This window comes from Equus quagga, chromosome 21, assembly GCF_021613505.1.
Source record: "Equus quagga isolate Etosha38 chromosome 21, UCLA_HA_Equagga_1.0, whole genome shotgun sequence".
Taxonomy (NCBI): domain Eukaryota; kingdom Metazoa; phylum Chordata; class Mammalia; order Perissodactyla; family Equidae; genus Equus; species Equus quagga.
In genome coordinates, this window is record NC_060287.1 from 22826180 (window position 1) to 22847505 (window position 21326).

A 21326-nucleotide genomic window follows, 5' to 3' on the forward strand; every position below is an offset into this window, starting at 1 on the left:
ATTATAAATACTTTAAAAGTTGGAGATATAATTTAACATGTATAATGAATGTATTATTTTAAAATACTATGTATTACTTTAATTTTAAAGAATTAAACAAGTGAATAAATATTTAAAGTTCATAGAAAATTTAAAATATCCCTCTGCATAGCTGTCTTTACTTGAATTTTCTACAATGCCAATCTGGCACCTAATGTTATACAAAAAACTATTTTAATTCTGTACATATAACTATCAAAAACTAACCAAAAGAACGTTTTTAAGACCCCTTCATCTTTTCTTTTGTGGCAGTATCATTTGCGCCACCATATTTAAAGTTACTGTTCTGGCTAATTAAACTGGGCTTTCCAGTATCTTTTGAAGATGGGAATATTTTTATAAGCAGACTAGAAAGGGCTGAGGCAGGAAGGGGGTTGAATTCTTTAAAATAAAATATGGGAATATGGAACTGAATGTTGTTTTGTGAACAGTATGTTCTAAAAAAAAGAAATTTGAAATAGCAGCACCCATATACAACTTTTGTTTTTTAATTGAGTTTATTAATAGGAAAATAAATGCATTTGTTATTGAATGAAGTGACGAGGAAGGTAGTGTAGAGAAAGTTATTTGTATTATGATTAACATCATTGTCTTCTTTTTCTACAAGGTGATTTTAAAGAACGAGCTGAGATGATAGATTTCAGTATACGGATCAAAAATGTTACAAGAAATGATGCTGGGAAATATCGTTGTGAAGTTAGCGCCCCATCTGAGCAAGGCCAAAATCTGGAAGAGGATACGGTCACTCTAGAAGTACTAGGTGATGTGGTTGTGTATGTGTAATGACCGTTCCCCACCCTGATCCCCACCACCCTGCCCTGGGACAGTGAGGCAACTCAGGGCCCCAGTGGGTAAAGTGACGGAGACCACCCTCACCACCTTTCCTGCAAGGTCTCGGCTATTTCTCCCCTTCACCTCATTGGCTGCTGAAATTTTACTACTACTAATTCATTATGACAAAATCTCTTTTCATTTAAGATTGGGGCAAATCTTAATGGCCCTACACTGTACATAGGAGCATTTTCCCCAAGAGTTTATTTTTAATAGCATTCAGCATATGTAGTATTCCTGCTACCATATAAAACAGTATAGCATGAGATGATGGAAAAGGAATAAAACAAAAAAGTAGGCCAGGGGAAGTATTAGAATTTATTTGATGAAGAAAGTATTAGCATTTGTTGTGCAGCTACTATGTGTTAGGCTCTTTCACATACGTAATTTTAAATCTTCACAGACAACCTGATTTTTACAGATGAAGAAATAGAAGCTACAGCATTTTCCCGAGGCTACATAGCTGGGAAGTGTCTGGACTAGGATTCGGATCCTGATGGGGTTAACTTGAAAGCCAATATATTTAGTTACTATGAGAATCACTGATGGATATTAACAGCTCATGATGACAATTAGTGGAGGAACATGATCTTTTCTTCTCCATAGGTGTTAGTATAAACTACGAAGCAAAGAGAATAAAATAACTCCTCTTCATTTTTCTATATAGTCCAGGCTCTTTCTAAAATACTAGTGACGCACTAACATGGAAGAAATTTAATTCAGAAAAACTTGCAGGAGATTCAGCTATTGTATTAGTCTTTTTTTGCTACCTAACAAATGATCAGAAAGTTAGCAGCTTAAAACATCACCTGTTTATTACCTCACGGTTCTGTAGATCAGAAGTCCAGCCCAACATGGCTGGGTTCTCTGCCCAGGATATCACAGGGCTGAAACCAAGGTGTCAGCTGGGCTGAGATCTTGTCTGGAGGCTCTGGGGAAAAACCCACTGCCAAGCTCATTCTTGTTGTTGGCACATTTCAGTTCCATGTGGTGGTAGAACTGAGGTCACCATTCCATGCTGGCTATGAAGTAAGGACCACATTCAACTCCTAGAGCCACCCCATTCCTTGCCATGTGGCTCTCTCCATCTACAATCCAAGAAAAGCCTGTCAAATCCATCTTGTGCTTTGAATCTCTGATTTTCCCTTCTGTGACCAACCAGAGAAAACTACTTTTATTTTATTTTTAAATTTTAATAGATTTTATTAAGTGATCCATTACTCATTTTTATATTATGAAAATGGTTTGTAAATTTGAATACATTAAGCCGACCATGACTAGTAAAATCTCTGCATTGTACTCACTCTACTTTTCCTTTATATCTCTGAAGTTTTTCCTTTTATCTCTAAACAAACTGCTTGAATCATCATTAGACTAAGTGGTACACATTTTAAAAATTCATTCTGTATCAACAATATTAGTAACTCTTCTAATTCATTCGTTGCGTCTGAGGGCCGCCTCTGTGACACTGTGAATTTAAAAAGTACATATCTTTTCACATGCTTTTTCTTTTTTTTTTTACATACAATAAAATGTACAGATCAAAAATGTTCAGTTCAATGAGTCTTGACAGTTGTATGTACCTATGTAACCATCACTAAAACAAGATACAGAACATTTCCGTCACCTCAGAAAGTTCTCTTATTTCCTAGCCTCTCATCACCTCCCCCCCCAACCTCAAGCTAACACTTTAAAATTTTTATTGAGGTCACATCGGTTTATAACATAAATTTCAGCTGTACATCATTATATTTTGACTTCTGTATGGATAGCTTTTTGTTCACCACCGAAAGGCTAGTTTCCGTCTGTCACCGTACATACGTGCCCCTTTACTCCGTTACCTCTACTCCCAAGTCTCTTCCTCTCTGGTAACCACCAATCTGTTCTCCTTATCTATGTGAGAAAACTACTTTTAAAAGAGTCATGTGATAAGTCAGACTCATCTGTGTAATCTCCTTATCCTTAAAGACAGTGGATTTGGGACCTCAATTATGTCTCCAAAATCCCTTCAGAGTAGTTACCTTCATTAGTGTTTGATTGAATAACTGAGACAAAGTGTGTATATACCAGGGCTGGGGAACTTGGGAGACCATCTTGGAATTCTCCCTACCACTTGGAATTCTGGGTCTTCCTGGATTCAAGTCACCTGGTAAAGTGTGATTTACTTTACAAATTCCTGGGACCAGAATAACCCTAACTCAGGTATTCTCTAACTTGACCAGTTCTAGGCATAATGAGATTTTAGTTTGAATACCGGGCCTGAAAAATGTGTTCAGATTTGACTTCTTTTGAATACAGTTAGTAATAAAACATTAAAACCATTGGTGAAGAACAAAGTAAAGATTTTTTATCTGAAAAAGAATAGCTGTTGCAGGAGCTGATGGAGGAATGCTTGCTGTTGTAACAGAAAAGCTCCGAACTCTCAGTGGGTGGCTTAACATGATAGAAGATTCTTTCTCATGTAAACAAAGTCTGAATAGTTGAGGCAGAGATGGTAGTGGTGGAGCAATATTGCTTTACTTCACAAAATCATTAGAAACCCAACCTAATGTAAGTTTGGCATCTTCAGTATGTGGCTTTCTGAGGTCACCGTGGGTGTTGACACTTGCTAGGTAGGAGGAAGTGGCAAGGGGTGTGAATGAATGAGACTCATGCAGGAGGCTTTTATGAGTCAGGCCTGGAAATGGCCTATATCACTTTTACCCACATTCTATCGACTGGAATTTATGCCTATGACCCCATCTGGCTACAAGGGGGCTGGCAAATGTGCTCTAGTAGTACGCTCATGAAGAAAGGAAATGGGTCTCCTGAACAAGTAGCCAATCTCTATCACAGGTGTCCAATAAGTCCGTCTTTACCTGGCTATTAAAATCCCTGTTGAGCTTACAAATAACCAATCCTGTTTGACTTCCATCCTTCAGTGGCTCCAGCAGTTCCATCATGTGAAGTACCCCATTCTGCTCTGAGTGGAACTGTGGTAGAGCTACGATGTCAAGACAAAGAAGGGAATCCAGCTCCTGAATACACGTGGTTTAAGGATGGCATCCGTTTGCTAGGGAATTCAAAAGTTGGCTCCCAAAGCACCAACAGCTCATACTCAATGAATACAAAATCTGGAACTCTGGTAAGTCATTTCAGGCATGGGCTAATGACTGTCCTGCATTTGGAGGAAAAAAAATTATTAGAACTAAAATGATGAGAAATGAGGACTGATACCACTACTTGTTAAGTGGAGAGAAGGGGGCAGCAGGAAAGATGGCAGTACACGCACGGAGAAGTGATGGAAAAGGCTGCTGTAGGAGATGGGAAGACAATACAGTGAACCAGGGGGCTGAGCACACAAAGGTTTGCACACTGACTTGAAGCTGGCCAAGTCTGATACGTGACGATGATCAGGCAGTTCACTACAGCTGCCTTCCTGGCCTGGGAAAGTACTAAGAGGAGTCTCACATTTATAATGTGAGGTGGGGAGGGGTGGGAGAAATGGGTAAACTGCTTTTTTAAATTTTTATTTTAAATAAATTGAAATCTTTAAAAAACCTCAAACCTTTATATTTACAATATCAGAGAAATGCACAAAAGCTCTCTTGAGGATGCCCTGACCCCAGTGCCAGCCGTGTCAGAATAGTGACAATCGCCAGCCTGTGATAGGATGTCTGTGTCATTGAGCTCTTCCATGACTAGATGACCAGCAATTGACTCTGTGCCTTGAGTATCCATTACTTTAGGTATATCCAGATTTTCTGATTGTTTTCCCCTTAAAATAGCCTGATTGACAAGCCTTTCTAGGAATACTGAAGGGAACCTATAAATAAGCTCTTTAAAGTTAATGACATTTAAAAATCAAAGTATTTTTACTTCTTCATCTGTGACTTTTCAGGGTAGAGGTGGAAGTATAAAGGAAGATCATTAAGCTTTTTTTTTTCAGTCAAAGTAATATAACATGTCAGTTTAAAAATGTCTGATTTCCAATAATGCAGAATCACTACAACAAGTCATAAAAAAATCTGAAAAGTGTGTGAATAATAATTTTTATGAATTTTAAAAGGAGGGTATAATGTTTCTTTTCATTCCTTCAATCTACAGGCACACAACAATGTTAAAAACTAGATCCTCTGGTAAATCATAAAGCTTACTGATAGGAGTGGCTGCTCCTTGAGGAAGGCCACGTTCCACCGTCACCAAGCTCAGTCACCAGGTCCAAGTGATTTTACACTGAGAAATTGGGCAGAAAACCTGCCGTCACACTTGGCTATATTTACTTTTCAAATGTATTTTTTCTCAGAGCAGGTGATAAAAGCCCCAAGGCAAGTCTGAAATGATAGGGATTCATTTCCTCAGTTAACCTCAGCCCTTGAAATATCTTGTGATGTCAAGGGGATGCACAAGGGCAGAACTAGGATGGGTTATTTTCTGAGAAATAAGCAACGGAAAAAGACTCCAGTGTATGGATGACAATGACTTCCTTTTAATTACCAGTTATAATGTGCTGGAAGATCATTTTTGCTTTTAGTCTAACTTGTTGTTTATACATAACCTTGGCCTTGAGTTCATGGTGAATATTTTTTAAGTAGTCTGGCTCTGGGGACAGTGACAGATGATTCTGTAAAGTGAAAAATACACAAGGAAAACCTTTCTATCCCACGATGTTGAAGTATACAGAAAGAAGGGGGATGTAGGCAGTAAGTAATGAAAAGTGAGGGAGGATTCATGACCATAAGGAGGTGCTCCTTAGAGGTTCATGGCCTCATGGATGCTGTCGGCAGTGACCACTGCTGTATTGAGGGTATGACAGGGGGGTAGTGAAAGAATGATTCTGAGCATACCTGTCACCCTCAGCACTGATCCTTTAAGGTATCCAGGACCCACTGCATTCCCTCCCTCCATTTCATCCTCCATTCATCCATCCATCCCTCCTTCCTTTCTTCGTTCCTTCCATCCTCCATCCATCCCCCCTTTCCTCCTTCCTTCCTTCCTCTATCCATCCATCCATCCATCCATCCATCCGTCCATCCATCCATCCATCCTTCCATCCTTCCTTCCTTCCTTTCTTCTTTCCTTTCATCCTCCATTCATAAATCCACCCCTCCTTCTATCCTTCATTTGTTTGTTCGTTCCTTCCTTCCTTCCATCCTCCATCCATCCCTCCTTCCCTCTTTCCTTCCTTCTTTCCTTCCTTCCACAAATTCTCCAAGGGGATAAAACTACTATTAACAATTATGAGGCCTGTTATATGAAAGTCTTAGCTTTCAGTTGCTTTGGCAGGGAGTAGAAGGAGCAAGGGTTAGACTTCATCTTTTCAGAACTTTCAAATATTTTGTAACTGATAGAATTTATAATCCTATAAACTACATTGAGTAAGATCTTCCCAGGCCCTAAGCTTCTTCCTGGTAGTAGCTCTGGCTCTTTAAAGGAAGGGTTCATTGTTGGCTGCTACAGTGAACTCACTGTGACAGAAAATTGCATTAGCCATTTAAGGCCAAGGAGGCCTTCATTTACAAATGGCATTTCCTAGGAATTAGAAATACCAAGAATACTTGATAATGCCGTGTTCTGTAAGCTTTCAAAAATGCCCACGGCCTGCCTGACCGTACTGCTTTCTCAGTATCACACAAGAAAAGACAGTTCTCCATATATATTGAAGTCTTTCTCTGTCAAATTAAAAGGAAGCCTAGCTATCGACTCCTGAAAGGCGTGACAGATTTTTGAATTCACAATAAAGATAAAAAGTCCTAAGTCATTAAAAAGGAAAGACCAATTTAATGCTAAAATGCAACAGACATGATTCTTTTAGGAGTCTACTTGTAGATTTATTGCTTAAAAATATACATATTTTTCTTCCACAAATAGCAATTTAACACTGTTTCAAAAATGGACAGCGGAGAATACTCCTGCGAAGCCCGTAATTCTGTTGGACATCGCAAGTGTCCTGGGAAACGAATGCAAGTAGGTAAGAATGAAATATTGGGACGAACAAATGGTTTGCAATTAGAGCATGCCGGTATTTGGGGTAGAGGAACAAGGGGTGAGAAATGGCTGAGTGATTTGAAGGATAAACGGGACGGCATGTTTAAAATTACCTTGACATAATGTATTTCAAAGGGTAAAGATGCTGTTTTTAATCCATCTCCCAAACAAGCCGAGAATAGTTAGCATCGTATTTTACAAATTTTTAAATTTTTCAGATAATTGTTTATAAAATATGCACATCAAAGCCATCTTTCTTTCAAACAAAAGTTAAGAGTCTTGTAAGTTGCTCAGGGTCAAGGATTCAGTATGGGGGTTCAAATTCTGGCTCCTCCACTTCTGGTTACATACTCTTGGGCAAATTATTTAGCCTCTGTGTCTCAGTGTCCCCAAAATGGAAGTGGTAATGTGCCAGCTTCATAGGGTCTTTAGGAAGATTAAAATAATCAATATTTGAGAATGTTAGAATGACACTGGTGTATTGTGAAGAGTATATAAGTGGTAGCTATTTTAGTTGTTGTTATCCGTTGTTGATAATTTTTTCAATCCCCTGAAACACTGTGCTTACACTTATCTCAGAGTAGGCTCTCAAAAAAATGTTGAATATAGTTATGGGTCCAATTTGCTGTAGAACATAGCTGCCATATATTATATTTCACAAATAAGCTTCTTAGAATCCAATAAAATTAGTGCTCAAGAATCTTTTCAGTTTATGTGTTTCAGAGCAAATTTTCTTTTTCATTTTGTTTTATTTTATTTTTTGAGGAAGATTAGCCCTGAGCTAACATCTGCCACCAATCCTCCTCTTTTTGCTGAGGAAGACTGGCCCTGAGCTAACATCTGTGCCCATCTTCCTCTACTTTATATGTGGGACGCCTGCCACAGCATGGCTTGACAAGCGGTGCCATGTCCGCACCTGGGATCCGAACCTGCGAACCCCGGGCCACCAAAGCGGAACATGTAAACTCAATTGCTGCACCACCGAGCTGGCCCCTCATTTTATTTTTAATAGTTTGTTTTTTCTTCCTTGTGTGAAAACTGTGTGTTTTGAAAATGGTTGTGTCATACAGAGGGATAGCTGGAGATGGTACCCAAGGGCTTAAATATCACTCAGGAGGACCGTACCCTGAAGCAGAATACTGAGGGCTCTCCTGGGTTCAGAAGCTTGTCCTCAGCTTTATGGGGTCAGAAATTCATTTTCCAGTGCACTTAGAGATATGCAGCTATGTGCACACTAATTTGTATTGTTTAGGTACAGTTAAACTCTTAGCATTATTTTTTAAGAAAATACAATCTTATTAGACTTCAGGATATCCTAGTATAAGATGTTCAATAGTATAGTCAAATTTCCACGAGTAATTTTGAATTTCAGGCCTTTTTTAAATTCAGGGATGCAAATTATCCACCAAATTCATTCAAGTGTTGACATTTATAGTCAAATGTAAACATTTACTTAAAATATCAAAAAATATCCTTCTCAGTGCTTTTTTGGAGTTATCATTAGAAAAATTCATCAAAACATGTTTTAAAATTAATGCCTTCATGTGTTTTCTTAACTTCATTCATTCACATACTAGCCTCATGGTTTTCTTCTTTTTTTTAATTATTTAGTTTTAATTTTTTTACCTTTGAAGAAGATTAGCCCTGAGCTAACATCCATGCCCATCTTCCTCTATTTTATGTGGGATGCCTGCCACATTATGGCTTGACAAGTGGTGCATGTGTCTGCACCTGGGATCTGAACCAGCGAACCCTGGGCTGCTGAAGCGGAACGTGTGAACTTAACCGCTGCACCACTGGGCCAGCCCCATTAGCCTCATGGTTTTTACTGTAACCTGCATTATTACTATTTTTTTAAATGGTCATGTTTAATTTCAATGCCTAATTTAACATCATCTTAAGAAATAATATCCGTGACGTCATGGATTTGACATACTAGTTACATTTTTCCTAGCAAGCAGTAAATAAATACATAACAGATAAAATTTAATAGTTTGTGTTTTGAATTTCATTTTGAAAATGATTTTCACATATCTACTCTTTCTGGTGTAAGTTAGCTTAAAAGTTAAAATTAGTTTGTTTAATGCCCATCTGTTGATCCTAGGTGTTTCATACCCTTGGTTTGGAATTTACATCTTTTGAAATACATAAGAATTCATGAAATCTCTTGTCCAGTTTTCTTTGTGAATCATCACTAATAATTTGTAACGAAAAGCAGAATCTATTAACTGTTCTGAGAAGTCATTATAGAAGTATAGATGGTAAATCCTGGATTTGCTAATTATTCACAAGCTGCCTCATTGTAAACTCCAGAAGACCCCACTCACACTTAGCATTTTAGCCGTTTGGTTCCTTTCTCTCAATTAGAATAATGACATCTTCCTTTTATGGTGGCCTTTCTTTTTTTTTTTTTTTTCAAAGAAAGAACACAAAATATTTTCTTACATGTTGTTGCATTTTCTCTTTAGTGAGGCATAAGGTGGTTATATGATTTGCTCCGTATCTCACAGTCAATTGCAAATGAGATGAAAACAACTTACCTCCAACTTACAAGTCTTCTATCTTCCATTTCATTGAAGAAAATAAAATAAAATAAAATTTATACTATGACTTAGCACTTACAGGATAAGAAAGTTTCCTGTCAGAATTTGCCTTTAGGTTGAATCCTTCATAGATGTCAGATTCATTGACAAAGCACAGGACAGTTTTTGTCAGATAACAGCTCTTAGGTTGAACCCTTTGTAGATGTCAAATTCATTGACTACTACAAAGAAAATAGTAGGCACCGTTTGGTCTCAGCAGTTTCATTTAGTTATTAATTTAATTTTGCCTTAGATTTGATTATTGTGGATTTTTTCCCTCTCTGCTATATTTTATCCAAGTAAAAAAACAAAAAAAATTGCTGGATCTCATTGACCTCTCAATGCCCAAACAAATATGAACTGAATTTATACCAACTGATGATCAACGTTGCCTGCTCTGGTCAAGTTACTTAGCCTTTCAAAAGATTTATCCAGTTTCTTTTTTAAGAAATTAGTTAACATTTCAGATGTACTGAGAAAATTAATAACATTTAGCATTAGGAAAGGATTCTAAGACCAGAAAGTTTTCTGATAAGCAGACAAATAATATTTCTTTAAAAATCTTAAAATGAGTTCTGCTTTAAAATATCTAAAATTACTGTTGAGAAAATGCCACCTGATATTTTCTCCAAGTTATTTAATCATATGCTAACTAACACCTGCTTTGAAAAACAAGAACCCTTTGAGGAATGGCTCCTTTAAAAAGGGCAGGTCATTGGGGCCTGCCTGGTGGCGTAGTGCTCACTTCCCGCTTCAGTGGCCTGGGGTTCTGGTTTGGATCCTGGGCACGGACCTACACACCACTCAGTAAGCCATGCTGTGGCATCGTCCCACATACAAAATAGAGGAAGTACAGGTAATTTACGTGTTAATCAATACAGATGAAGTATCTAGATGACAGAAGAGTGTGGCTCCTGAAATCCTTTTGGACAAGAGGGAGAAAAGTGACCCAAATTAAATGTTTAGATAGATTCACCATACATCGTCACACAGAGCATGCTAATAAATTGCATCATGTGAAAAGAGGTGTCTCATAGCCTGTTACATAGTTTTCTTCCCAACAAGGTCATGTTCCTCATTTTATTAATGACTCAAACAATTTTTTTTTTAAGATTTTATTTTTCCTTTCTCTCCCCAAAGCCCCCCAGTACATAGTTGCATATTTAAGTTGTGGGTCCTTCTAGTTGTGGCATGTGGGATGCCGCCTCAGCATGGCCTGATGAGCGGTGCCATGTCGGCGCCAAGGATCTAAACCAGCAGAACCTTGGGCCACTGAAGTGGAGCGCGAAAACTTAACCACTTGGCCATGGGACTGGCCCCAAACGAGAGTATTTTTGATGCAGTTCTCAACTGCAGAAATGTTAACCTTGGAAGGTTAATAATCTAACTTTTGGGCAACAGAATCAGTAGCCGAAAAAACTTCCCAAGTTGGGAACATAGTAGTGATTTCAAACTTGGGTCCAAAAAGTCCATTTGGGGGCCAGCCCGGTGGCACAGTGGTTAAGTTCACATATTCCACTTCGGTGGCCCGGGATTCACCAGTTCGGATCCCGGGTGCAGACATGGCACTGCTTAGCATGCCAGCTGTGGTAGGCATCCCACATAGAAAGTAGAGGAAGATGGGCATGGATGTTAGCTCAGGGCCAATCTTCCTCAGCAAAATGAGGAGGATTAACAGCAGTTAGCTCAGGGCTAATCTTCCTCCAAAAAAAAAAAAAGATCCATTTGTATTAGGTTTGAGGAGAGATGACTCAATAGCAACAAGAAAAAGCCTTGGGGGGGTTTAATTCACTTTTACCTTAATGGGATGACAGTTTAATGGCTTATATGTATGTGAGTATGTAGATGTGTGTATTACACACACACACAAGCCCATTTAAATTCAAGAAGGAAGATGTTTCTGACAGTTTTATAGAACAGCAATGGCATGGGCTTTCTTTGGGGCTGAATGAGTTTTCCATATCTGTGAAATTGACACAGATGATGTTATAGAAGAATTTTAAGTAAAATTTGGGGGGGGTGTGGTAGTAGTACTTGAACTGGTTGAACTTCAAAGGTCACTTTCAACTTGATATTTAACTGTATGAATTATCACATCTCCAAATGAATGTAGGACAGTACCATACATTTTATTTCCGGATCATAGGACTTTTTAAAATTTAAGTTTCTTGCAAAACTTAGTTCTGTTAATATTCTCAATCTATTTTGAACCATGTCCTGGAAGGACATTAGTTGAACTGGCTTCAAAAGCATGAAACCATCCACGTTTGTGATATAACTGCCAAGGGGAGCTTTTTTGAACTTTCTCAATTTAATGACCGCATCTGTGCATCTGCTGACATGAATTCTTGCATATTTTATTTTGCATTCCAGATGATCTCAACATAAGTGGCATCATAGCAGCCGTAGTAGTTGTGGCCTTAGTGATTTCCGTCTGTGGCCTTGGCGTGTGCTATGCTCAGAGGAAAGGCTATTTTTCAAGTAAGTGAGTTTCACCCTTCTTTTTTAGACAACTCCCTGTAGATACAGAGTTTTCCTATGAGGCACCACTTCTCTTCAGGAGTTGTAAGAAACTCTGGAGAATATTTTTCAGTGATTTTTCTGCAACAGAAAATGTCCAAGATGACATGAGGGAAGTCATGAAGCACCTGCAAACATAGGGAGGAAAGGTAGAGCTGCCTCATTGCAACATTCCAGGAAACACCACAGGATAAGTGAGGGGGACCCTGAGTGGCACAGTGCAGTGGTTCTGAGATATTCACCGTGGACGGGTATTTATAGCATATTGACATATATTTAAGACCCTTTTAAGTTAGGGGTTGTGTCTCTCAAGATTTATAAGATTTATAAGAAATCTCATTGAAATAAATCTGTGAAATGTTTTTTCAGTGTAGAACAGTGAAATGTTGAATGTCAAATTTAGCACAACTGTATTTAGAAAAGAATTTTCTGTAAAAACTACAATTCTATTGCATTAGAGTTGCTTCTAAACGAGACTTTTAGTTCTTCAAATTTAGACCTCTTGTAACTCCAGACCCCCATGTGGTGATGCAATAGGTTTGATCTAAATGAGTGAGAGTAAAAAATAATCTGTTTTATTCTCTTAATGCATTTCTTCACTCTCAGTTTTTAAAATTATCTGAGAGCTCATAAGCTGCAGAACTCTATCAAGGCCCTTTGGAATAGTGTATAAAGTAGAATTTTGTAATGAAATAATAAATAAATTTACAGGACAAACAGATTTTAGACTTTCTGTTTTACAGTGAACATTAATTTTGGAATTTAGGTTTAAAAAATATTTTATACCAAAATAAGACAAATTTAAAGGGCTTTCTAGTAATACCTATAAATAGGTATTAAGTGTCATAAAATGTTTCCACGAACATGGTTTCAAGGATGTTCCCTACAGTAGTGAAGAATAACTGCTCTGTGAATTAACAGCTGTTCTTTCGCATGGCGCTCCAACCTTCCAGTCTCCTCCCGTGTACTTTTATGAATGGAATTGGGCTGAGGCCCCCTGCTGGTCACCAGTGAAAGCCCAGACAGATAAAATTCTTGTCATGTTTATCTATACTTGCAAAGAATACCTGAGTATTTTTAATGAAGACTTGGTAAACAAATCTTTTTTAAAATACTGAATTAATTAAAGATTTGACTTGAATATTCGTGGTTCACTAGTTGCGAATGTTACTCCCATTTTCCTCTGGCAGAAGATTTATCCGAGAACCATTTTCTTGGACTTGCATTTCAGATAGGTGTTGGCAAACTGTGACCCGTGGACCAAAGCTGGGCTGCCGCCTGTTTTTCTATGGGCCACAGGCTAAGAACGGTTTTTACAGATGAACATCTGCAATCTTGTTTGATAATAGGGAACAGGAACTTAGAACACCAATTAAGAGAAATGCTATCCCCCGCAAAAGAATTCTCTTCTTCTAATTAGTAGACCCGTACTACAAGTCTTTCATTATTATTATCTTTTGATTTTTATCAATAAAAATGTTTGCAAATTTGTTTTCTCTCTTGTTATATAAGTACCTACCTAATGTCCTTGATTTTACCTCTTGGCCCACAAAGCCTAAAATATTTGGCATGTGGTCATTTACAGAAAAAGTTTGCCAACCCTTGATTTACAAGGTACAAATGTTGGTGAGTGAGAATCAAGATTGAGAAAAAGGAATTAAGCCCAAACTCACTTTTATATGAATCTGTATCCTATCATATTAACTACTGCATTAATGATATATACTTATTCTTTTGTAGAAGAAACCTCCTTCCAGTAAGTATATTTTCTTAAAATGCATGCCTTTCTCTCCAATTTCCCCCAGTATCAGCTAATTTTCTGTTAATTATCTGTTTAAAGTCAAAAGTGGGAAGTTGGGTTATTTGTAAAGGTTTAATCCTATGGGAAGTTACTCAAGTTCATCAAGAAATACATCCCATTTCATGCCTTGTTGATGATGTTTAATTACCTAGAGAAGAAATATAGTTACTAATTTGACTTCATGGGCATTTCCATAGCATTACTTAAAAAAATATATATTTGCCATATTTTGCTAAATTGAACATTTTCAAATAAAGTTTTACTTAACCATCATTTTTACAGTTAACTGAACACTGATTTTGTGCCTAACACTGTCCTAGGGACTGATGATACAGCAGTGAACAAAACAGGCCAAAAAGCCCTGTACCTCATGGAGCTTACATTCTGGTAGAGAAAGGTAGAAAGTAAACACAGATGTAAACTCTACAGTATGTCAGATTGTGATGGGTATTATGGAGAAAAATTAAGCAGGTGAGAGACTAGAGAATGCACAGAGTAGGAGTGGTGATTGTCCTTTTAAATAGGGTGGTTAGGGAGGGCCTCACTGATGAGGTGACATTTGAGAAAGACCTGAAGGAGCTGAGGGAGCGAGTCATTAAGATATCCATGAGAAGAGTGTTCAAGCCGAGGGGAGAGAACAAATGGAAAGGTCTTGAGGCAAGCATGCCTGGAGTATCTGAAGAACATCAAGGGGACCAGTGTGGCTGAACAGAGTGAGGACACACGGGGAAGAGATGAGTGCACAAAGATATCAGGGACAGATCACACAGAGCCTCTTCTAGGCAGTTGTGAGGAGTTTGGCTTTGGTTCTGAGTAAGATGGGGTCATTGGAGGACTTTGAGAGGAGTAGAATCATCTTACTTAATTCTTTAAAGCTCACATTGGCTGCTCTGTTGAGAATAAACTATAAGGTGACAAAAGGTAGAGGAAGCAAAGAGACCAGTTAGGAAACCAATCAATAATCTAGGCAAGAGAAAATGGTGGCTGTTTCCAAAGTGGTAGTCTTGGAGATGTTGAGAAGTGATAGGATTCTGGATGTATTTTTAACAGTTTTCTGATTGACTGGATATGGGTTGTGAGAAGAGAGAAATCAAAGATGGCTCCAAGGTTATGAGAAGGATGCAGTTACCATTTACTGACATGTGAAAGATTTCAGGAGGAGTAGGTTTGGGAATGGTGGTGGGGGTAGGTGGAGAGGTCTGCAGGGCTTTGGAATTTTAATATTTGAGATGCCTATTAGGCTTCCAAGTAGAGATAATCAGTAAGTAACAGAATATATGAATCTGGAGTTTGGGGAAACATCTTAACTAGAGTTAGAAATTTAGGGGTCATTAGGAAATTTAGGTGCATGAAATCTGGATGTCATCACCAAAGCCCCCACTTTATATGCACTTGATTTGTGACTGTCTGTGTATCTATGGAAATGTATGGAAATGGCAGACCCAGCTTTGAGGCTATGGACGTTCCTTTCTACTTTCAGCTGCCATGGCTTCAGATACTTCGTCATCTCCTAAGTCTTTTGAAGACTTAGCTGCCATTGATTTCCTGTTCCCAGACTTGCTGCTCAACACTGGTGTCTGAGCCTCATAATATCCCAGTACAAGTCCAGGCTGAGGTCTGAGTTATCAGGACTAGCAGTAGCAAAGGGGGTGAGTTCAGAAAAGCAGGGTAGCCTGACAATATAGCTACCCCCCTCATACTCCAGACAATTGTGAGGATTTCCACTTTTATTGAGAAGGATGGAAAGTAATTGGAGGGTTTTGAGCAGAGGAGAGACATCATCTTACATGTGGGGAAAGGTTGGCGTTACTGTGTAAGGGAAGTTATTCTTCCCTCCAATCACAGTGTCTCTGTTAACCCAGACAGTCATCTGGGAGGTAATATCTTTATTCCTAGATGTATCTCCTCCCATTTGTCAAATCCATGGCCCTAAAAATTTGTTGGAAAAAGAATTGGCTATCATATTAGTTTGCTAAAAATGGCGTAACAAAGTGCCACAGACTGGGTGGCTTAAACAACAAATTTATTTTCTCACAGCTCTGGAGGCTGGAAGTCCAGGATCAAGGTGATGGCAGGGTTGCTTCCTTCTGAGGGCTGTGAGAGAAGGGGCTGTTCCAGGCATCTCTCCTTGGCTTATAGATGGCAGGCATCTTCTCCCTGTCTTCATATCACCTTCCCTTTATGCTTGTGTCCAGATTTCCTCTTCTTATGAGGACACCAGTCATATTGGATTAGGACCCACGCTAATGATGTTGTTTTAATTTCATTACTTCTTTAAAGACCCTATCTCCAAATACAGTCACATTCTGAGGTACTGGTGGCTGGGACTTCAACATATGAATTTTTGAGGGGGACACAGTTCAGCCCATAATAGATGACTGGAACCACATGAAACTTTTTTCCCATGGAAAAAGTGACTTTTGAGATTATAATCATCAAACTTTCAAAACATTAAATTAAAAGTTAATTAAATCTCTGGTTTGCATGTTCCACAAAAATATTTAGTATTCTAGCCCTAGGCTACAATTAAATATGCAGAGCTTCATACATGCTGACACTTGGTTGCGTGGCTTTCCCTGTGAATGTTGTCTATAAGAAATTCAGTTAGTATTGCTGGCTTTTTTTCTACCTGGCTAAGAGAAATGTTCATCTTCCTGCTGAGAAAATGTATGGAGGCAACATTAACTAAAACAGGATATGTGTTTCAGAATTGGAGGTGATAATGTAGTAAATATTGTCTTTTGTATTCCACAAACAGGAAGAGTAGTTCTGCATCGAAAGCCACTGCAATGAGTGAAAATGTGAGTATTTTTAAAGCATATGTATAGAACGGACGTGTTTAGGGAATATGGCAGGGAAATGAAGTAATTGTACGGAAAGGATGGATTTTCACTTTTAATGTACTTTGTACTAGTGTCTGCCGCTGGTCTTTAGAAGGAGCTCAGTTCACGTTAGCTTCGATCCTGTTTGGGACGGCATGATAAAGCTGCTCAGCAGATGTAGGGCAGTGGGGCTTACCACACCATTCTTTCCTCTTGTGATGCTTTCTATTATTAGTCAGGTTCTGCGCATCTATTATTATCAGCTCCATTTTATAAATGAGGAAATTAAAACACGAGGGACCACAGTGGCCAAGCTGGGACTCAGGTACCTTGATTCTCGTCAGCTTGTCCGAGCAGATCGCTTTTAGCAGATCCGTGGTTCCAGCACTCTCCTTCGGTTATTCCAAGCACTTGGAGAATTTAGGGATGTGGAATATCCTCTGCTGTTGTTGAAACGAGTGTTTCAGAAATCCTTAAAGCCATGCAATAATTATCTATCTCAGATGGTTTAGGGAGCATAATTTAGACATTTGGACTCATGTACTTTTGTATTTGTAAGAAGTATAGTGAAGCAGTAAATACTATCATCACTCAGATTTTGTAGCTCTTTGGATAGATATTCAACCTGGATTATTTTTCAGGAATGTGGGGGGTGGGGTGCATGTAGAGGGAGGTTTCCAATGTTTTTAGAGGTCTAAGCCCTTTCTTGAGAAATGGAGCGCTGCTTTTCTGAATTTCTTAGTACTCTGTGGCAGGAATCCTCTTAGATTTCCTTTCAGTAGAGTTTGGGGTGGGGGTCAGGGGGTGGACATCAGTATTTTAAACACTTAAGTAATTCTAAAGGACACTAGGTTTAAGACCCACTTACTGCTCCATAGAGTTTTTTCTGTCAAAATTTGATTTGTTTTAGAGGCCAGCCCAGTGGCGTAGCAGTTAAATTCATGCGCTCTACTTCAGTGGCCAGGGTTCATGGGCCTGGATCCCAGGAGTGGACCTACCTACTGCTCATCAAGTCATGCTGTGGTGGTGTCCCACATGCCAAATAGAGGAAGATTGGCAACAGGTGTTAGCTCAGGGCCAAATCTTCCTCACCAAAAAAAATTTTTAAAAATTGATTTTTAAAAAATTGTCTAGTCTAGACTCTATCACAGAAGTCACTTTATTTTGTAGTTTACTACACTGAAATCATACTATTATTTAATTAGCAGACAAACAATGTGTAACTCCACATTTGTTCCTACAATTTGTGGAAAATACTATTTGAGTGGGGAATGAAATAATTTCATGCCACCAAACAGTAACACACTTTGTGGCTGAGTTGGAAGAACAAAAGCTTTTTACTTTTTCTTTCCCTTCCTCTCAGTTGCCCTCATCAGCTGAGAGGTAGTCTCCAATTCTAGTTTTGCCCTAGAGCAAGGTTTCATTACCTTGGCACTGCTGACATTTTCTTATATTTCCAAGAATTTATATAAGAAATGACAATTTCTTATCATCCTTACATATTGAATTCTTACAATTTTGCATAATTCTTTGTTGTAGGGGCCTGTCCCGAGCATTGTAGAATGTTTAGCAGCACACCTGACCTCTGCCCACTAGATGCCAGGAGCAAACCCCTAGCGAATAAGCCTTCTCCTACTCTGATTCCCACTCCTCCTTCTTTACTCTTTAGGCAAAGTTTCAAAGACCTTGTCTCCTAGCATTTAATTATTTAATTCCCCATAAAATAGATTTAGTTAAATATATGCTGGTTTGTACCTGTAAGATTCTCATAGTGGATGTAGCTTTATATTCATAAGGTTTATATATATTTCTTTAAATGTGAATTAATATATTCTACTTAAACTTGCTTTTTCTTTCTTTTCCCAGGATTTCAAGCACACAAAATCATTTATAATTTAAAAGAATCCCACCTTTGAGATACACCAAAACCACAGTTGTTGCACAGGTTATTAAAAGATTATAAAACTCTGCTTTGTCTTACATTTGCAAAGAGGTACATAAGGAGATGAAACTGGTATTTCACTATGATTTTTATGACCACTAAATCACTTGAAATGGTTATTTTAAACAAATAGTTCTGTCAGCACCTAAAATACAGTCTGGCTTTTTGTGTCTGGACTAAGTTAAAAGAATCAAAATACTGTGTAATATTCTGTGGTTTGTGAAATGTTAAATATCCTAACTTCTAGAGAAAATTAGTAAAATATATGAAACTGATTGTGAAATTAACCCACAGAGCATGAAAATATAAACTGCCTGTCCCCTCTGTGCAGGAGTCTGGGTTGGAGCGTTCAGAAAATACTGACAGATGCAGAAAGAACCTCAGTCTCATTTCTACCAGAATCCTCTTTTCTCCCCTAATATAATCCTTATTTTGCTGCTCATTTTTCACTAATATATCCACAGAAGGGGAGTAGCTGAGTGGGTCTTAACCCTAAGGATTTGCATTTCGTGTTTACTTTCATTTCCAAGAACCAAAAGCAACATGAAGAAAAACACCTAATAACCAGAGCTCACTCACCTGGTGTGTCTCACTGATTTCTTCATTAAACATAATTTTGAGAGTCAAACTCAAACCCAAGTGTCTTATTTTACCCCCAGAACCGCTTATTGCTCTTTCCTTCCCCTAAGACCCCTTTGCGGGACCTTGATGTCACAACTCGCCCCTGGAGCTTACACCCGTAACGCTGGAGATACCTTTCCCTGTGTGATGGTAACTGCACATCTCTCGGAATCTAGAATTTGTGCAGTGAAATTCTGAGCTGGACCGAGTCCCTTGCCGTTATGGCCAATGGTTGGCCAATCCTGCTTATCACAAAGCCAGGGATCCAGAGGGGAGAAGTGGTTGTCTGACAAGTCACATAAGATCAAAGAGCTCACTGTGGCTCCCTGCACCTGGTGCCCCCCTTGAGACATAAAGGGCACAGGAGAAATGGTGATGGAAATGAAAAATGGGTTTAATCTTCTGGTTTCTCAACTGATTAATCACAAAAGCCTCCAGCTAGTGTTACAGAGTGAAAATTCCAATGATCTACTTACTAGGAAGAGCAATTAGGCAGTGTTAAAAGCATAATCATCTATAACTTATTCTGATTATTCAATTCATATTAAAAACAAAATTTGGCTAGTGCACTTCCAGTTCTAGGCAAATCTGGATGAAAAAGTCACTCACTACCTTAGACAACTTTGAACGTGGTTAAGCTGCTTTTAAAGGAGTCGGCTCTTTTTGCCCAACTAGGCAAAGCAAATCCCAGGATTCACTGGATAAACAAGTGGATTAAACACTCACCGAGTGTCTACCACGTGGCTGGACAGCAGATCACTGGGAAGAAGCCTGTTGTCAGACTGGCCAACTTGTCTGTGGCATTCAGTGCTTCTCACCAAACCTCAAACATTTTCTATAAAGGCCAGAGTTGATATTTTAAGCCATACAGTCCTTGTTAGAACCACTCAACTCTGCCATTGTAGCATGAAAGCAGCCACAGACAATAATAAACAAATGGCATGTTTGTGTTCCAGTAGAACTTCATTTACAAAAACAGCAGGCACAGACAGGATCTGGCCCACAGTTTCCCAACTCCTGGTGGTGAAGCTTGAAAAAAACACCTATCTATAAGCTTTTGTAAGAAATTAGGCTAAATGTTGCCTGTCCTTTGATTTGCTTTGGTTTGAAGAATACTTTCCTCTTGCATTGCCCAATGCCAAGGGGATATGTGGGTCTTAAAGATGCCTCTTCAAGCATACCTGCCAGCACACAAGATCAGCTACTTCAATTGAAATGATGCAAAGCCATATTGTGAGGAAAATATGTAGTGCCTTAGCTTTACTAATAGATGAAAAGCTTCTAAGCTATCACAGCAGGATTCATCTTTTGCAGTGTTAACACCTAACACTTTCTTTGTGTCAAATATCTATTATACGTTACCTTAAAATATTGTATATGGCTAAATAGAAATCATTGTGTGAAGAATGCTTTCTCCTACACAAAAGATATGGCATTGAGCACTCATTTTCCACTTATTAAAAGCATAGCCACCTGTGTCTGGACTTGTGTTTCTATTTGCTTTTTATTTAAGGGACTTGAACACTAACAATTGGTAAAATCCCACTATAATTTATGGGGCATTTTTATTTTATTTCCCTACAGTGAAATTGTGTTGTGTAAGGATTAGGGCCTCTAGAATCTTTAATAGCAAGTTTTGTTTTCATTATTATTGTTACTATTGTAACTAGATTTAATTTAGTTTTAGTTGGGGGTTTAACCTAACTAAATCTGGAACAATTGATTGCTTTTCAATACAACTTTGCAAAGAACTTCCTTCATCTCACAGGTGGTTTTGTTTGATTAAAGTCTACTTTAATAAAAATAGCTGAACTGGTTCAGTTTTTTAGCCCCACTTAATGGTGCAGAGGAAGAGTCATCCAGCTATTGTTGTTCAATAAAACCCAGGAAACTACACCCTCTTACCATCTGTAGCCACAAGCCTGGCTCTTTAGTGGTGGAAGATTAGAATCACATCGTCTCTCAGCCTGGATGCCTGCCAACCTCTCAAACGCTGAAAAAAATGCTCTGAAAAAAGTCAAAACTGTTTGTTGAACACTATATAAGTCAGAGGTGGGGCTGGATGGGGTGAGGATATATAAAATCTCACTTATCTCAATGATATTATAAAGTGGGCAGTGTCATCATTTTCCAGGGGAAACCGACTCCAAGAGTCAGTGACTCCCAAGTTCTCAGAGCTAAGTGAGGAATTGGGGTCTGTG

The 21326-nt window shown here is 38.5% G+C and overlaps 1 protein-coding gene across 1 annotated transcript in view; it reads left to right on the forward strand.

Moving 5' to 3' along the window:
* JAM2 (junctional adhesion molecule 2) overlaps positions 1-20609 on the forward strand; it is a 61772-nt gene extending 41163 nt beyond the window's left edge. Inside the window, exons 4-10 of the mRNA XM_046648263.1 lie at positions 647-799; positions 3792-3994; positions 6721-6820; positions 11793-11900; positions 13680-13695; positions 16499-16541; positions 18429-20609. Coding sequence (XP_046504219.1) covers positions 647-799; positions 3792-3994; positions 6721-6820; positions 11793-11900; positions 13680-13695; positions 16499-16541; positions 18429-18461 — 656 coding nt within the window. The 3' untranslated portion in view covers positions 18462-20609. The remainder of the gene's footprint in view (positions 1-646; positions 800-3791; positions 3995-6720; positions 6821-11792; positions 11901-13679; positions 13696-16498; positions 16542-18428) is intronic.
* The last annotated feature ends 717 nt before the right edge of the window (positions 20610-21326 follow it).